At 60.5% G+C, this 16,236-nt stretch overlaps 1 protein-coding gene across 26 annotated transcripts in view; it reads left to right on the top strand.

Moving 5' to 3' along the window:
- LOC111151233 (calcium voltage-gated channel subunit alpha1 G) overlaps positions 1-16,236 on the top strand; it is a 61,292-nt gene that overhangs the window by 29,761 nt on the left and 15,295 nt on the right. For 4 of the 26 annotated variants that reach the window (XM_022509053.1, XM_022509050.1, XM_022509043.1 and 1 more), the window contains exons 12-26: positions 106-220; positions 312-467; positions 3,320-3,388; positions 4,887-4,971; positions 5,056-5,249; positions 6,249-6,680; positions 7,535-7,635; positions 7,840-7,963; positions 9,619-9,687; positions 9,824-10,008; positions 10,850-10,976; positions 12,583-12,708; positions 13,307-13,396; positions 13,938-14,130; positions 16,068-16,121. In XM_022509053.1, the coding sequence (XP_022364761.1) occupies positions 106-220; positions 312-467; positions 3,320-3,388; positions 4,887-4,971; positions 5,056-5,249; positions 6,249-6,680; positions 7,535-7,635; positions 7,840-7,963; positions 9,619-9,687; positions 9,824-10,008; positions 10,850-10,976; positions 12,583-12,708; positions 13,307-13,396; positions 13,938-14,130; positions 16,068-16,121 (2,120 nt within the window). Of the gene's footprint in view, positions 1-105; positions 221-311; positions 468-3,319; positions 3,389-4,886; positions 4,972-5,055; positions 5,250-6,248; positions 6,681-7,534; positions 7,636-7,839; positions 7,964-9,618; positions 9,688-9,823; positions 10,009-10,849; positions 10,977-12,582; positions 12,709-13,306; positions 13,397-13,937; positions 14,152-16,067; positions 16,122-16,236 lie in introns of all 26 variants that reach the window. The other 22 variants (XM_022509055.1, XM_022509047.1, XM_022509042.1 and 19 more) reach the window with 13 other exon arrangements.

Genomic DNA, 16,236 nt, shown 5'->3' with positions numbered 1-16,236 from the left:
TGAGGGCAGGTGCGGCGCCCGTGCTGGCGGCAGGGAGGGACTGAGGGGCGATGGGGAGGGGGCGCTGCTGCCCTGACCCCCGTCTCGTGGCTCCTGTGTCTTCAGCATCCTGGGCATGCATCTCTTCGGCTGCAAGTTTGCATCTGAGCGGGACGGGGACACGCTGCCGGACCGGAAGAATTTCGACTCCCTGCTCTGGGCCATCGTCACCGTCTTTCAGGTGCCAGGATAACCAGGCAGGGCTGGACAGGGTTGGGGGGCGGGGGCGGTGCCCCTGGGCAAGGGCACTGAGCCCCAGCCCCTGCCTGCAGATCCTGACCCAGGAGGACTGGAACAAGGTGCTCTACAACGGCATGGCCTCCACATCGTCCTGGGCTGCCCTTTATTTCATTGCCCTCATGACCTTCGGCAACTATGTGCTCTTCAATCTGCTCGTCGCCATTCTGGTGGAGGGCTTCCAGGCGGAGGTAACCCCCTGCCCGCAGCCGTCAGCTGCGGGAGCCTGGGAGGTCTCGCAGAAAATGCCCATCGGGCTGGGTGTTGGGGTGGGGGTGGAGGGCTAGGGCGGAAGGCTCCAGGTCTCGGGCAGCCCCTCGGCCCCAGGGAGACAGGGTGGTTGTGGGGGACCCCCGGGGCCCAGGTCAGCTGCTGACTTCAGCTGGGCTCCAGCATCACAGTTGGCTAGACCCTTCCCCGGGGAGCTGGAGAAGTTGCCCGAGGGTGCGGCTGGATCCCAAGCATGGATGCTCTCGGGGACATCCAGAGGGGATCCACCTGAGCCGAGGGCTGGGGGGAAGCGTGCGTGCGAGTCATCTGAGCTCCAGCTGAGCTGATGAAGATGCCACCAGGGGCCCGGGCAGGGCTAAGCTGCCCAAGGTGAGAAATGAGCCCAATTAGCTGCAGGCATGGCAGAGATGAGCGACCTATTTCCAGCCCAGGCTCCGTCACCTTCGTCATAGGCGGTGTCATCAATTAATATTGATTTGCATTGATCCTGCCCTTGCTGTGCCCGGGCTCAGCTTCTGCCCAAAGGGCGGCGTGCCGTTCCTCTCCCTCGGCTCTGCCCCTCTCCCCCGAGCTGCGGGCTGGCCCAGCCCAGCCTCCGGGCATCTTTCCCAGGCAGGTTGACCCAACCTAGAAACGCTCCAGGTTGGGCGTAGAAAAGCTCTTGGTCCAGTTCTCTCCGGGTGACCCGGATGGAAACTCCCGCTGCGGCCTGGTCTATAAATACTCGGCACACGGTGGAAAAACAAAAATCTATTTTCCGACTCTTTCCCAGCCTGGCGAGAGCGGGCCGCTCCCCGTAGGCCGGCTGGGCTGGGGGGATGCAGGTGCATCTGGCCCATGCCGGCCCTCTCCTGCTGCCAGCCGCGCGGGTTCTGTAGTGATCCAGGATGGCATTTCCTCCCGCAGGGTGGCGGTGAGGACAGCTGGGGGGAGGCGCAGCCTGCTTGTGGGGATGGCTGGACCTCTTTGTGGGGAGGCCCAAGGCATGCACTTGGGGGTTCCCTGGAACCTGGAAAGTTAAGGGGTGCCACCGTGCTCCCCTAAGAACCAGGATCTCTGTGGATGCCACCTGCTCTCAGCCATAGCCCTCAGCCTGTGGCAAGAGGAGCCGAGAGGGGACAGGGGTCCTGCAGCCCCTTCCAACACATCGTTCCTGATGGCTAAGTGTCCTCAGGAAAATTCCTGAGGAACTCCATAGAGGGACATGGAAAACACCTACTTCCCTCCTCTCTGCTGGCCTGGAGGTGCCCGGAGCAGACAGCCCCCTCCCCACCACCACCCCTTTCAGCAAACACCTTCTTCAATGGAGTGCTGAGGAGCCAGGGGCCTGCCTGGTTGCTAGGCAGCAGTGAGTGCTGCTGGGGACGTAGGCAGGTCATTCTGGCCCTGCTGGGAGCCTGTGGCTGCCCCAGCCTGAGGGGGGCAGGGTCGGGCCTGAGGCCACAGCTTCCTCAACCAGCCAAGCACAGATGTCTGTAGGGGAGGGTCCCACTCAGGGCTTGGTGCTTCAGGTCTGGAGTGGGATGGAGAAAGGAGGTCTAGATCCACCCTTCTCTGGGGGATGGGGGTTGGGGGAAGCAGTGGCATGGCCCTGGGGTACCCACAGGAGGGGCTGGCCCACCTGCCCGCTGTCCTGCATGAGGCAGGCCAGCACCTGGACGGGGAAGGGAAGGCCCAGTCACTCAATGCCAGTGACCTGGATGCCTCCAGAAACACCTGCCCTCTCGTGTATGAGTTTCAGGGGGTTGAACGTGTCCCTTTGAGGCAGCCCCACAATCTGGCAGGAGAGGCTGCTTTTTTGCTATGGTGATGGTCGGCTTTTTTACAAATGAGGCAACCCACCTCGGTGGAGGAAGTGGCTGCCCCCGTTTTGTGGGGCATCGCTAGCAGGAGGGCTCAAGGATAGCCCCCGGTTGGCCTTGCCACCTGGCTAATAGGTAAGAGGGAGGAGCCCCAGGGGGCTGGGCTGGCTCCGCTGATGATGCCCGACTTGTGGGGGGCAGTGCCCTGAATGCCTGTATATTCATCATCCACACACTTAATTAAATGAACAGGCGGCAGGCCCTGTGTGAGGCCATTAATTGATATTAAACAACATCATCGCTGTCATCCCAGTGTTACTTGTCACATCCCAACCCAGTGGGAGCCGCTGGACCCGGTCTGATTTGGAGGGACACAGGCTGGGCGTGTGGGAGTGGGGAGGCCCGTTCCAGCTCCAGCTTTCAGCCTCCTCCCGGCCTCTGCCTCCATCCCCTCCTTCTTCCCAGCCTGTCTGCCCATTCCCCAAGCCCCCTGCCAGTGGGGGGCCAGTAAAAGGCGAGCTGGAGACTCAGGTGCGAGGCCGGGACGTACCCCTTACTCTCTGCGTGCCTTGGGGCAGTTGTCTTAGCTTCTCCAAACCTCAGGTGTTTCCCCTAAGGGGACATTGGTGGTACTCCCTTCCCACTTTGCGAGAGGCTAGCTGGTGGCATTAATAAGGTAGTTTCGGGAGGGCTGACACGCCCTCAGTGAGCGGTAGCTGTCGTTATTACGATTATCGGGGGGCTCAGTCTCCTTCCCTGCCCTTTTCCCCATCCTCCTGGCCTCTGCCCTCACCCTTCAAATTCATTCTGGCCCGAGGGTCTGTGGTTGAATTCTGGAAGGCCGTTCTGTCCTCTTTCTCCTCCTCCCCTACCCCTGGTGTCTCGTTCCCCTCCCACCCCCCGCCTGGTTTGCACCACCCTTTTCTTCATCCTCTTTCGACACTGCTGATGTCTGAAAGCCTGAGCGCCTGTGACCAGCGCCCGTCCCCTGCCTCCCCGTCTCCCTGTAGGAAATCAGCAAACGGGAAGATGCGAGTGGACAGTTAAGCTGTATTCAGCTGCCTGTCGACTCCCAGGGGGTAGGTACGCGATCACGAGTCGGCATGCCCCCCTTCCCCATGCCCTGTGCCCCCTCCACTCTGCCTCCGCGTCTCTGTGGTCGTGTTCACGCTCAGCTGCTGTGCAACTGTGGTAGCTGTGGTGGTCATTGGTGTCGTGAGGTTTGCTTCGATTTTAAGTCCCTTCCCCCCGCACCCCTCCCTGAGAGGACATTGAGAGGAGGAGTCTCTTTGCCTCTGCCCCCATCAACCTGCAAAGGGCACCGTTCCGGCCCCCTACTGGACCGGTGGAGGGGCGGGAGAAGGAAGGGACTTAGAATCGTCTGTGTGCACGTGTGGGGGACACCGCGTGTGTGTGCCTACGCTGAGGTCCCCAAGGAGTCCACGTCCTTGGGCCTCTGTGGACTTGGGATCCGTGGCCACAGACCATGTTCCCCCATCTCTCTCTCCTCCCCCTTGACCTGAGTCCCTATTGGAAACCCCCACAAGCTGCCTCAGCTCAGGACAAGTCTTTGGAGGATGTGAGGGTGGAGGTGCTTCTTGCCGGAAGGTACCAGAATTTAAAATCCACTTCCTAGTATCTGGCCCCCTGACCGCCTGGAAGGCCCGGCAGGTGTTCCCGGACACGTTCTGGCGCCCATGCCGAGCCTTTCCTCCGCCGTTTCCTGCACAGGCGCGGGAACTGCGGGCTGGAGCCAGGATCCCTGCGGGACCCCACAGTGCTGTGTATCCCGAGCAGCCCCCCAGAGATCCCGCTCGATAATTAAAGGCCTTGTTAGGGATGTAAACTGAGTTAATGAAAATGATCCCCTGAGATGCCAATTACGCAATATTTATGTCCTTATCAAAAGTAGCAATCAAGTATTTCTTAATAACTTCTTAAGGAGAAGTGCGTAATTACGAGGGAACCTACTGACCTGCTAAGAAGGAAAAACTGCCCCAGAGACAGGGACGGAGGTACAAATGGGGCCAGGGGAAGGGGCGGGGTCTTGGGGAAGACAAGGGGACGAAGAAGAGGGCCTGCAGTGGCCTCCTTGGGCTGAGCTGCTCTGTCTGGGGTCTTTCAATCGCCTTCTGGGGTCCTCAGGTCTGAGGCCCAGGGTAGGGCAGCCATGGAAGGAAAGCAGAGGCTCAAATTGGAATTTAGGCTCTAGTGACCATTTCACTTAGGTCCCCAGCTCCCTCTGGCCTCTGCACCCACCTGCCGGCTCACTCTCCCTTCTCCCCTCAGCCCTTCCTGGAGCCAGTCCCAGCCAGGCTGGTTGTGTCGCGGGCTCTGGGATGAGCCGTGGCCTTCTCTGAGGTGTGGCTGGTGGGAGGCAGGGGGGTCGGGGGCCCTGGGGAGCTCTGGGCCCCATACCTTCGTGGTCTGGCCTGTGCCAGTGCATGTCTCGTGCCGTGGTTGCTGGTTCCCGTAGCCTGTATGTGGTGTGTGCGTGTGGAGATAGGGAGACCTGAATCCCTCCCACTAAGTTGTGCCTGGCCGGGGCCCTAACGGCTCACTGCTCCCCCACCCTAGGGAGACGCCACCAAGTCCGAGTCGGAGCCTGATTTCTTCTCACCCAGCCTGGATGGCAATGGGGACAGGAAGAAGCGCTTGGCCTGTGAGTATTTCTCCTGGGGGAGCCGTCCCTGGCCCTGGGCCGGCCTCGGGTTGTCTCAGGTCTCACCCTCTTCTCCCCCAGCAGTGGTGTCCCTGGGGGATCCCCCAGAGCTGCGGAGGAACCTGCTGCCCCCTCTTATCATCCACACGGCTGCCACACCCATGTCACTCCCCAAGAGTTCGAGCACCGGCCTGGCAGAGGTGCCGGGCCCCGCCTCCCGCCGCACCAGCAGCAGCGGGTCTGCTGAGCCCGGGGCAGCCCACGAGATGAAGTCACCGGTACGGGGTGCCTGTGGATGCTGGGCAGTGGGAGATGCACAGACGTCAGGAGGGAACAGAGGAGGGAAGCAGATGGGCCCGAGGGCATGGCCTCTGAGCCCCAGACTGGACAACCCCCAGGGAGGTCAGTAGGGCTGGTAAAGCAGACAGGTGTAGAGCTCTGGTCTCGGGGGCAGAAGAGCCATGTTCTAATCCTACTCTTCGGTCCCTTAACTCAGTGACCTTGTGTGAGACTCAGCCTCTGAGTTCTGTTTTGGTCCTTATCTTCTTAATACCCCATCGTAAGAATAGCAAACCCCACTGACTCTGGACCAGGCACTGTTCTTTTTTTAAGATTTAATTTATTTATTTGACAGAGAAAGACAGCGAGAGAGGAAATACAAGCAGGGGGAGTGGGAGAGGGAAAAGCAGGCTTCCTGCTAAGCAGGGAGACCGATGCAGGGCTTGATCCCAAGATCCTGGGGTCATGACCTGAGCCAAAGGCAGATGCTTAACGACTGAGCCAGCCAGGCGCCCTGGACCAGGAACTGTTCTAAGACACCGCTCATAAACATTCTAAATGCATTGAATCCTCATTGCAAGCCGATGAGGGAGGTATCTTCATTATCCCCATTTTAGAGATGCAATCTTAGTCTCAGATGGCCAAACTGATTTGTGGGATGCCCTGCGTCCTGTGAGCAGATAACAGCCAGCCCTTTCATCCAGGAGCGGACGTCAGGGCTCCTGTCGTCTTTTTATACTGCCAGTCAGCTAAATGAGGAATAGGTCTCAGTGTCATATCTCACGTACAGACGAGGAACGGAGGCACAGAGAGGTTTAGTAACTTGCCAAAGGTCACACAGCTAGTTGGAGTAAGTAATATGAACCCAGGGCTCCTCCTTACACTTTGATACCTGGTGTGATGCCAGGGAGGCTCACAGGAGACAGCGTGCACGGGAGGGGGTGCAGGGCTGGGAGGTCTTGGTGGCGACCACCCTCTTCTTGACTCCCCCCCACCAGCCGAGTGCCCGCAGCTCTCCACACAGCCCCTGGAGTGCAGCCAGCAGCTGGACCAGCAGGCGCTCCAGCCGGAACAGCTTGGGCCGCGCCCCCAGCCTGAAGCGGAGGAGCCCGAGTGGGGAGCGGAGGTCCCTGTTGTCGGGAGAGGGCCGAGAGAGCCAGGACGAAGAGGAGAGCTCTGAAGAGGAGAGGACCAGCCCGGCGGGCAGTGACCGGCGCCATGGGGGGTCCCTGGAGCGGGAGGCCAAGAACTCCTTTGACCTGCCGGACACGCTGCGGGTGCCCGCGCTGCATCGCACAGCCAGCGGCCGCAGCTCGGCCTCTGAGCACCAGGACTGCAATGGCAAGTCGGCCTCGGGGCGCCTGGCCCGGGCCCTGCGGCCCGACGACCCCCCACTGGACGGGGATGATGGCGATGACGAGGGCAACCTGGTGAGGCTCCCGTGGGCGCAGTGACGTCTCACCCCGACCTTGAGCGAGGGGAGCTAGACAAGCCTGTCCCGGTTCTGTGGCATTCAGGGAGTTGCCGTCATACCCCCTCATGCCCCAGGGATCTCAAGGGGGGCCAGCCCTGAAGCTGAGCACCAAGCAGCCCCTTCCCTCCCGATGCCCGCCCCGCCGAGCCCCAGATCCTCGTCATCTGCGGGGCTGGTGGATATGGATGGTTTCGGGCAGATGTGTATGAATCTTTCATGGCCCTCCCCCTGTGACTCAGAAATACCCATCACTCATCTCTCCAAACCCATGCCCTCCCCATCCCCCTCTCCCATCTTGACCTCATCACCAGGCTTGACTTCACACACACTCTTACCCATTCACCCCTCCTTGGGCCCCTCACCACCATCTCTGACTCCAGGGATGGGGCACAGGGACCTAGGACCTCAGGGTTAGCCCATGAGGAGAAGGGGCCAGTGTCTCCTGGTCCCAGGTGTGTCTTTGAACAGACAGCGGTGATGGGGACAATGTTTGATAATTGATACGGCTTCCAAGCCCCATGGGGAAGGAAAAAAGGAAGCCAGGCAGGTGGGGCCGGGCTGGGGACAGAGAGGATAAGAGCAGAGAGCCTGGGAGAGGGGTGCGGGGGAAGAGGGGTGAGATTACCGAAGTGAGCGATGCTCAGGGGACGAGAGGGGGCTGAGAGGGAGATGGGGGTCTTAGGAGTAAAGGAAGAGAAGGATGGCAGATGCTGGACAGCCAGTGAGCGCCTCAGTACTGCTAACGAGCAGGGCAGGCTTGGGGAGCTTGGGGGCCCGGCCGTGCACACAAGTCCCGTGATCCTTCTACAGAGCAGAGGGGAGCGGATAAGAGTCTGGATCCGAGCCCGGCTGCCTGCCTGCTGCCGTGAGCGAGACTCCTGGTCAGCATACATCTTCCCTCCTCAGTCAAGGTGAGCAGGGGGTCCCTGACCTCTCCTCCTGGGGGGTGAGCCCCTAACCCCGTCTCGGGGATGCCAGAAGTGTCCTCTGACCTAGGGGCTAGTGAGAGAGGGGCCCCAGGCTGGGAGGTCCCAAGAGGGGGAAGGGCTGCGAGGTGAGGCCTCTTGCCACCATCTTGCTCACCTCCTGACTAGCATTTGCCTGTCTTCCAGCAGGTTCCGCCTCCTATGTCACCGAATCATCACCCACAAAATGTTCGACCATGTGGTCCTTGTCATCATCTTCCTCAACTGCATCACCATTGCCATGGAGCGTCCCAAGATCGACCCCCACAGTGCTGTGAGTCACCAAAGACTAAAGCTGGGGGCTGTGGAGTGCCTACTTGGTGCTGGTCCCCTCCTGGGTTAGCACTCAGAGAGCCAGCAGGGTGGGCCAGGAGGCCCAGACAGACGTGGAGGGAGGGAGCCAGGAGTCTCCTGTAGTCCTCCCTGGCACCTGGCACCCTGGGCTGCCTCCCGTGTCCATCTCCTGCCTCTGCCTCTGTTTCCCTTCTGTTCTGTAGCAGCCCAGCTTGGGGCGGGGGGGTGCGCCCTTCTCCTTACCTGGGTGAAAAGTGAGCCCCATTGCCTCCTGGCTATTTGTAGACAGCACGTGCTCAGGATCCAGAGACCTGGGGGGGCCCAGGTGTGGGTCAGCGAGTGTTGGAGTGATGCAAACAGCGAGAGAGACCCCACTGGGGCTGAGTGGTCTTGCTTCCCCTGCTCCCTTGCAGAGGGTCTGGGTTTCACCTTTGACCTCTGTGCTGATGGGGGGAGATGTCCTGCCTGGCCTACCCCACAGGCCATGGAGAGTTGAGGAGAGGGGGATGCGCTTTGCTCCTCTTGGTCTTGCCAGGTCACAAACAAGTAGGTTTTCAGGCGCAGCTGGTTCTGGGCGCTGTGTTTCCCCAGCCAGGCATCATAGGCCCCTACCCCAGACAGTGTTTGCCCCTTACGGCGTCTTGCCCCACTTGCCCAGAGTGGCCCCCACCCCTCCTCACTGCGCCCCCACACAGCCCCTCAGATTTCTGGGTTCCTGGGCTTCTAGTCTCCAGAGGGTAGGCTCCAGCTGGGTCAGGGTGGGGACGGAGGAACCTTTTTGAATGGAGGGCCAGCCTGGAAATAGGTGGGGGAAGGGACCCCTACCACTGGAGCTTTTGTGGGTTGGAGCAAGGGTGGCTGGTCATACAGCCCCTGTGTCTGCCACCTGCCCCAGGCCTTGCTGCAGGGCCCTCTGCCTCTGTCACCATATCTCACCCCTCCATCTCCCCCTCGGCCCCTCTATCTCTCGCTCTGCCACGCACCCGCCTCTCTCTTTCCCTTCCCCCTTTCTCTCTTTGACACTCACACTCTGCCTGCTGCCTCTCCAGTCCTCTCCACCCCTCTCCTGGCCACCGAGGGATGGACTCCGCCTGCAGACTTCAGGGGACCGGGTCACCTTCTTTCCTGCCCTGCCCCCACCCATGCCTCCATAAATACGGTGCCAACGGAGGCCCAGGCTGTAGTCAAGCTCCTTGCTGGCCCTGTGGCTCCATTTCTGGGCCACACAGCAGGAAAGCAAGTGCGGGGAGAAGGGAGGAGAGTAGGAGGAGGGGGGTCAGAGATCAAGGTAAACCCTGCTCCAGTTCTGAGGGTTTCCGAGATACAGGACTCAGATGACAGTACTGGTTGGGGGAACGTTTCTCTCTCCAGGCCATTTGGGGGGCAGGAGGCAGCACTGTTCAGACTGTCCACAGAGCTGCAAGTGAGTCAGGGGACCTGGCACTGGCTATGTGTGTGTGAGAGAGAGACAGAGAGGTCTGGGGAGAGGAGGTCGCCTGCCTTGTTGGGGAAGGTGGGGTTCACTTTCCTGAGTCAAATGTCGGAGGTGTTTCCTGGCTTCTGTCTGTCTGCAGGGCAGCCCTGGCTTACGAAGGGGGGTCCTAGTGGGTGACACGTGCCTGCTGTCTCTTACAGGAACGCATCTTCCTGACCCTTTCCAATTACATCTTTACCGCAGTCTTTCTGGCAGAGATGACCGTGAAGGTAATAGGGGGTCGGTGTTACTTTGGGCTCTCTGGTTTCTGGGGTGAAGGGGGTTGGAGAGATTGATCCCAATAGGAGGACAGGGCTGGGGACTTCAGGGAGGCGGCGGCAACAGTGATGCCGCGGGCGTCCCCAGGTGGTAGCGCTGGGCTGGTGCTTCGGGGAGCAGGCGTACCTGCGTAGCAGTTGGAACGTTCTCGACGGGCTGCTGGTGCTCATCTCCATCATCGACATCCTGGTGTCCATGGTCTCCGACAGCGGCACCAAGATCCTGGGCATGTTGAGGGTCCTACGGCTGCTGCGAACCCTGCGCCCACTCAGGTGCGTCCCCGGCCAAGCGCCCTCCTTAGGGACGGCTCCAACAAGCCCGCAGTGGAGCAAGATCCCCATGAGCCCCTGCTTCCTGACCGCGACCCCCACAGGGAACCCAGGCATCACTTGGCTTGAACCGTGGCCCCAGGGGTTTCCCTCCTTGAGCATGCCGCCACCGTCACCGTCCCCACAGGACAGTCTGCTCGAGGCTGCCATGCCCCGGCCTCGGGCAGGCCCCAATATAAGAGGCGGAAGGCAGGGCCCTCCTAGCCTTTAGCTGAAGCTCTCCCTTGGGTGTCACTGTTAGGAGTGGGGGGTGACCATCCTCCCTGGGGAGGTGACAGACTCCTCTCCCTACCCTCACACACCTCTCCGGGACCACCCGCCAGCTAACCCCGCTAGTGGGGAATCTGCTGTCCCACAATCACCCTCCACCCCACCCCTGACTCCCATGTCAGGACTTTCCATGGATGAGGACGATCCCAACTGACTAGTGCCTACCCACCTCCCACCACCACCCCTCCTTGCCTGCACCCTCTATGCCCCCTATAGGTCAGCCTTCCTATCCCCACAACACACTGCATCCCTGGGTCCCACCTCTCTCAAGCTGATTTCCCACCCCAGCCCACCAGGTCATACTTTGACATCTGGGAGTGGAGGGGGGTGGTGGGGAAGGTAGGGGTGAGATTTGGAGAGATTGGGGCGGGAGTACCCTGCACGGGGAGCCCAAAAAGCCAGAGTCCAGGATGGGAACCAGTGAGCCCAGATGGGTGGTGAGGGCAGCAGGGCAAGGGACCAGGGGGCTTCTGAGCTGAGAGAAGCCCTCTTTTTCCCCTCTGTCCCTCCCCAGGGTCATCAGCCGGGCCCAGGGTCTGAAGCTGGTAGTGGAAACGCTGATGTCCTCCCTGAAACCCATCGGCAACATCGTGGTCATCTGTTGTGCCTTCTTCATCATTTTTGGCATCCTGGGGGTGCAGGTTTGTGGGGGCCTGGGGGCCGGGGGGGAGTGAAAACCCGACTTGTGGCTTTCCTCTTGGGCCTTGGATGCTGAGGCTCCAGCTGCAGCTGCTGTCTTGATTCCAGAAAGGAATAGGCAGGGACACTTCCCTTGAGGCCCTAGGCCTCAGTCCCCTTTACCTCCTGGGCGTTTTGCAGAAAACTCGGAGCCTAGAAGAGGTTCCCAAAGGGGACAAGGGCCTCAGAGAGGCTGCTGACCCGTGGCGGCTGCAGACTGTTCTTCCTGCCCCCCTCCCACACCGCGCGCTGGCGGACAGCAGCGGCCCCGGCCCCATCTGCTCCGGGATCCCTTCCCCTCCCTCCCTGCTCGAGCTGAGCGGGCTGCAGGCCAGAGCTGGGGATCCAGGGCCCAGACAGCTGGGCCAGGTTAGCGGCAAGCTGGCGGGCAGGAGGGTGCAGACCCCAGATGAGGCAGGAAGTGGGGGCTGCTGGGGAAACTGGGCCTCTGGCCCAGGGAGGAAACTGGTTTGGGAGGGAAAAAAGATCAGGAGCTGCCTGCAGGACTCAGCAGGCGCCCCCCCCGGGAGCCGGGGAGCCCCTCCACCGCAGCCTTCCAGAACCCCCTGGCTGAAGCTGTCTCCGCTTCAGGGCAGCCGGCCCGCTGTCTGGGCGGCAGGGGAGCTCCTGGGTGGCTACTGCCCCTCCCATTCCTGTCTGTTGGCTTCCTGGAGTGTCCTCTTTGCCCAGGGCAGAGGGCTGTTCCTGGTTTGCTACAATTCTCCAGCCCCAGGGACCAGGCTGGGGTACACTTGCCAAACCTGTGTGGAGCCTCTTGGCATAGCCAGTGCCCCTTCCCCTTCCTCACGTCCAAATGGCTTGAATGAGCAGAGGGAGCCATTGGGAGCCCAGTCCTGGGCTTTTCCAGTAGACTTAGGTCCATCCTCAGCCGGTTGCCGAGGCCTCCTGGTCCTCCCGGCCCCCTATTCCCTTCCCCACCCACAGTCATAGCCTGGTGTGTTATGAAAGGAGGGGGAGCTTTCCAGTCAGAAATACCTGAATTCAAGGCCCCTTTCTGCCACCTACTGGTTATTCGCCCTTAGTTAAGTGTGAATTTACTTCCCCGAGCCTCCGTTTTCCTCATCTGTAAAGTGGAGTCGATAATCCCTAGCCGGCCACACCATTAAACCACGTCATTTGGCCCCTCCCCCAGAGCAGGGGTGGGGTGGGCCCAAGAGTTTGCATTTCTAGCATGTTCCCAGATGATGCCAATGCTGCTGGTCCAGGGACCCCACCCGGAGAGCCACTGGCTTCACCCTTCGCAGAAAACCAGTGACAGTTCCTTCCTCCCTCTGTCCTTCCCCAGCACCTGCCCCACTGACCTTCTCTCCTCTAGGGTCTCGGGTCCCGGGAGCCCAGAGGAAGGGGTGCTCATAGGGGGCTTCCTGTCGGTGTTCCCCTGACTCGCCCGCACACCAGGTCCTCAGTCAGGGTGTGCAGGAGCTCCCAGGCCCCAGGGCTTGTGTGGGAGGGGTGGGGCTGGGGAGTTCAGGGTTTCCTGTGGCCACAGCTCACTCAGCTCTGTCTCCTGGTGTGTGTGTGTGTGTGTGTGTGTGTGTGTGTGTCTAGCTCTTCAAAGGGAAGTTCTTCGTATGCCAAGGTGAGGACACCAGGAACATCACCAACAAATCCGACTGTGCTGAGGCCAGTTACCGGTGGGTCCGGCACAAGTACAACTTTGACAACCTCGGCCAGGTGAGCTCCATGCTCCGAGGTGGGGGTGGGGGTGGCGGTCGCAGGCGTCTGGAGACGACCCGAGTCCACGCGTCACGATGCACGGGATGGCTGACTTGCCAGGGCCCCCGCCTCGTTGGCGGATGCGTGGGTCATCCTGGCATTTCCATGGAGGCTCGTGGGAAGGGCACAACGAGACGATGGATGCGTCTGCTTAGCCTGGGGCAGGACACATTTATACTGTCGAGGCAACCCCTTCTTGTCCACGTTCGCAAACACAGAGCCACGTAGAAAACGAAATTGCTCATTTACTTTTGCTGGTTTGCTTCCCAGACCCGGCCTGGTTTTGCTTCCTGGATTTCCAGGGCTCTGGTGTCCCTTCCTCTACCTGGCCAAGGTCAGAGGCCCTGATCATCTCCCAGGGCTCCTCTGGCTTCACACCAGCCACAAAGCTCTGGGACAGAGAGCTCTCGAGGGGCCCGCAGTGTGACTCAAGCCTGACCTCTGAAAGGCGCAGGTCCCCTGAGCTGCTGCCAGGAGGTGCTCTGGGGACAGGTGGTGGGTGGCTTGGCCACACAGCCTAGGTTTCAGATGGTTTCTCCTCCTCCCCTCCCCCAAGGCCCTGATGTCCCTGTTCGTGCTGGCCTCGAAGGATGGCTGGGTGGACATCATGTACGACGGGCTGGATGCCGTGGGTGTGGACCAGCAGGTAGGGCCATGGTAGGCAGGATTCACCTTTGCGTTCAGGCCACTCTAGGCATGATGGGGTGCGGGCCCTGGACAGAAAGAGGGAGGCTGATTGACAGACTGCCATCAAGGAGGTAGCCTGCAGGCCAAATCCTGGCATGTTTTGTTGGATTGCAGCATGTTTACATTTTTTTGAATAGCGGCAAACATCTAAACACTAGTGGATTCACGTGCAAATCCAGAATTGGGCCCGCTCAGGATTAGCCTAAGGATCTGGGAACATGGGGCTTGAATTCCTTCAGGGCAGGAGTTACTGGTACAAGGAAGCAGCTGCCCCTTTTGATAGAATACCTACACCTCTCCTTTGCCACAGTCCCCACCGCTCCCTCCTGTTTAACACCAAAGCCACATCACTCATGTAGATCTCCCACGGGGGCCCTGTAGCTAACCAAGTCTGCAGAGCATGTCTTCAGGAGCCCAGGCTGTGGGGAAGCACCCGAGGCAGCCGGGTCTGACGCCTCCTCGGGCTGATGCCTCCACCTGTCCTTCCTGATCCCCACCAGCCCGTCATGAACCACAACCCTTGGATGCTGCTGTACTTCATCTCGTTCCTGCTCATCGTGGCCTTCTTTGTCCTGAACATGTTTGTGGGCGTGGTGGTGGAGAACTTCCACAAGTGCAGGCAGCACCAGGAGGAGGAGGAGGCTCGACGGCGGGAGGAGAAGCGTCTACGGAGACTGGAGAAAAAGAGAAGGAGTAAGGAGAAGCAGATGGCTGGTCGGTAGTCTTTCCACATCTCTCTGAGTCGTGCTTGACCTTGGCCTTGTGACTGCAGGGGACCAGGGGCTGGGGGGGGGCGCGGGAGAAGGCACTCCCACCCCCCTCCTCACCTCCTTTCCCCTCAAGAGCATGTCAGCCTTTAGAGCACGCATGAAGCAGACCAGTCCAGCCCCATGGGGGAGGGGGAGCGACCCCCACCCTGTGGGGCTCCCCGGGTCTCAGCATCACACTTCTCGGAGGATGCCGGGCAGAAGGTGATGCACGACCCCTCCCAGCTCGCCTCGCAGTGGAGCCTCATGGGATTGAGAATCCTGCTGCTTTGGGGCCTGCCGGTGTCCAGATACCCAGGGACTGGCCGAGGCGCCAGACTCGCCTGCCCCAGGTTTGGGGAGCAAGCACCTTGAACCCGTGCCTGCCTAGGGTCTGTAGTTGCTGAGCAAGACCTCAGCAGAACTTACAAATGGACGATGCGTGAGAGAACCCCAGACCCACTCTCTCTCCCTATCTCCAGCAAAAGCCCCTAGCTTCCTGGCTGTCCTTATTTTTTATTTATTTATTTATTTATTTTTGCCAAGCCAGGGGTTGGGGGCATGGAAATCTCTCAGGGCAGGTGTGAGGTTATAGGAACTCTGACCTCATGACTCTCTGGCCTTAGAACCCTCAGCCCCCTCACCTGGGATCTCCAGCATCTCTCGGTGTTGGTCAGAGGAGGCCCTTTCCCATCCCTGCTCACGCTTTTACACCAGGGGTGGGCCGACACTAAGAGAAAAGACACAGATTCCAGGAAGGATGTGAGAGAAGGAACAGGCGCGGGGGCCCCTTTGTTTCTCAGGGGTGTGTGCACCTGTCTCCCTGTCTTCAGGGTCCCTGTCTCGTACTCAGTAATCTCTGTGACTCTGTCTCAGTCTCAACCCACGTCTCACTGAATATCTTTCTGTGTGGGTTTCTCTAAGACTTTCTGTGTCTGTCTCTATTTGGTCTGCGGGGTTCCCTTCCCTCCACCCTGTCACAAACCTTCTTCCTCACGCCAATAAGATGTGTGCAGTGCTCTGAGTTTTCCCTTTGGTTTGTTGAAATGTGAGTACCAACAAAGGGGTTAGGGGCTCCTGTGGCCCTCCCTCCGCTCTGCTCCTGGCCCTATTTCCTGCTACCGGTTGGGGGCACCTAGAGTACCTGGAGCTTGGGGAGGGGGTGGGAAGGGGGCCGGGCTGGGTGATGGAGGGACCAGGCCAGAGCTTCCTGTTGGATGGGAGGACCCATGGCAATGGCGAGGAGATACTGGCCTCTGGGCAGGGGTGGGTGGTGCAATTCTCCACGTCCCACATCCTCAACGCCCCACATCCTCAACGTCAGTGCCCCATGCCCCCTGCTCAACTCTGGAGTAGGGGCCCCACCTGGGCTATCCCCATGGAGGTCTGAAGCTGAGCAGGGGCACCACCCCCAGCAGCCACGCTCCCACCCCTGCTCCGCCCCGCCCCTCCTTGCCCTCTGCCTTCTCAGCAGCAGGGCCTCTCCAGATGGAACGCTTTTGGCAGGAGGCGCTTCTGGCCCTGCCTGACCAGCTGGCTCCCCTTCTGGGGTCTGGAGCTCTCTCAGGTGCTGCCCCGGCTGAGGCGCGGGTAGGAGCGGACATCTGTTCTGATGACAGGCGGCCCCTGCCCCTCCCCATACCTGTTTCCCCCGCCCCTGTGACCCTGAGGAGCAGGCCCAGTGGCTCACCTCCCTCAAAGGCCCTGGGGCCAGAGTTTGGGGCCGGACAAACGCTTAGGACCAGCCACCCATGCTAGTGCTCGGGGCACCCCGTTCATAGGCCGAGTGAGGGCTGGAGACGAGGGGGAGCGCGCTGATTAGAGGGGGCCCCGCCCAGGCCGCCTGGTCCGGCCAGTGACCGATGTCGTGTTTCGTTCTTTTAGATCTAATGCTGGACGATGTAATTGCTTCCGGCAGCAACTCCAGCGCGGCGCCAGGTACTGCGTCTGGGGTTGTGGGTTCCAGGGCGAGGCCCGGGGACGGTCAGGCCCTACCTGCCCCCAGGCCTGCCTCACGCGTGCCGCGAGGTCCTCTTTGCTCCCCCGTCCTTGG

Source organism: Enhydra lutris, unplaced genomic scaffold, assembly GCF_002288905.1.
Source record: "Enhydra lutris kenyoni isolate GAN:26980312 unplaced genomic scaffold, ASM228890v2 scaffoldscaffold26, whole genome shotgun sequence".
Lineage (NCBI taxonomy): Eukaryota > Metazoa > Chordata > Mammalia > Carnivora > Mustelidae > Enhydra > Enhydra lutris.
This window is presented reverse-complemented; position numbering and strand designations above follow the sequence as displayed.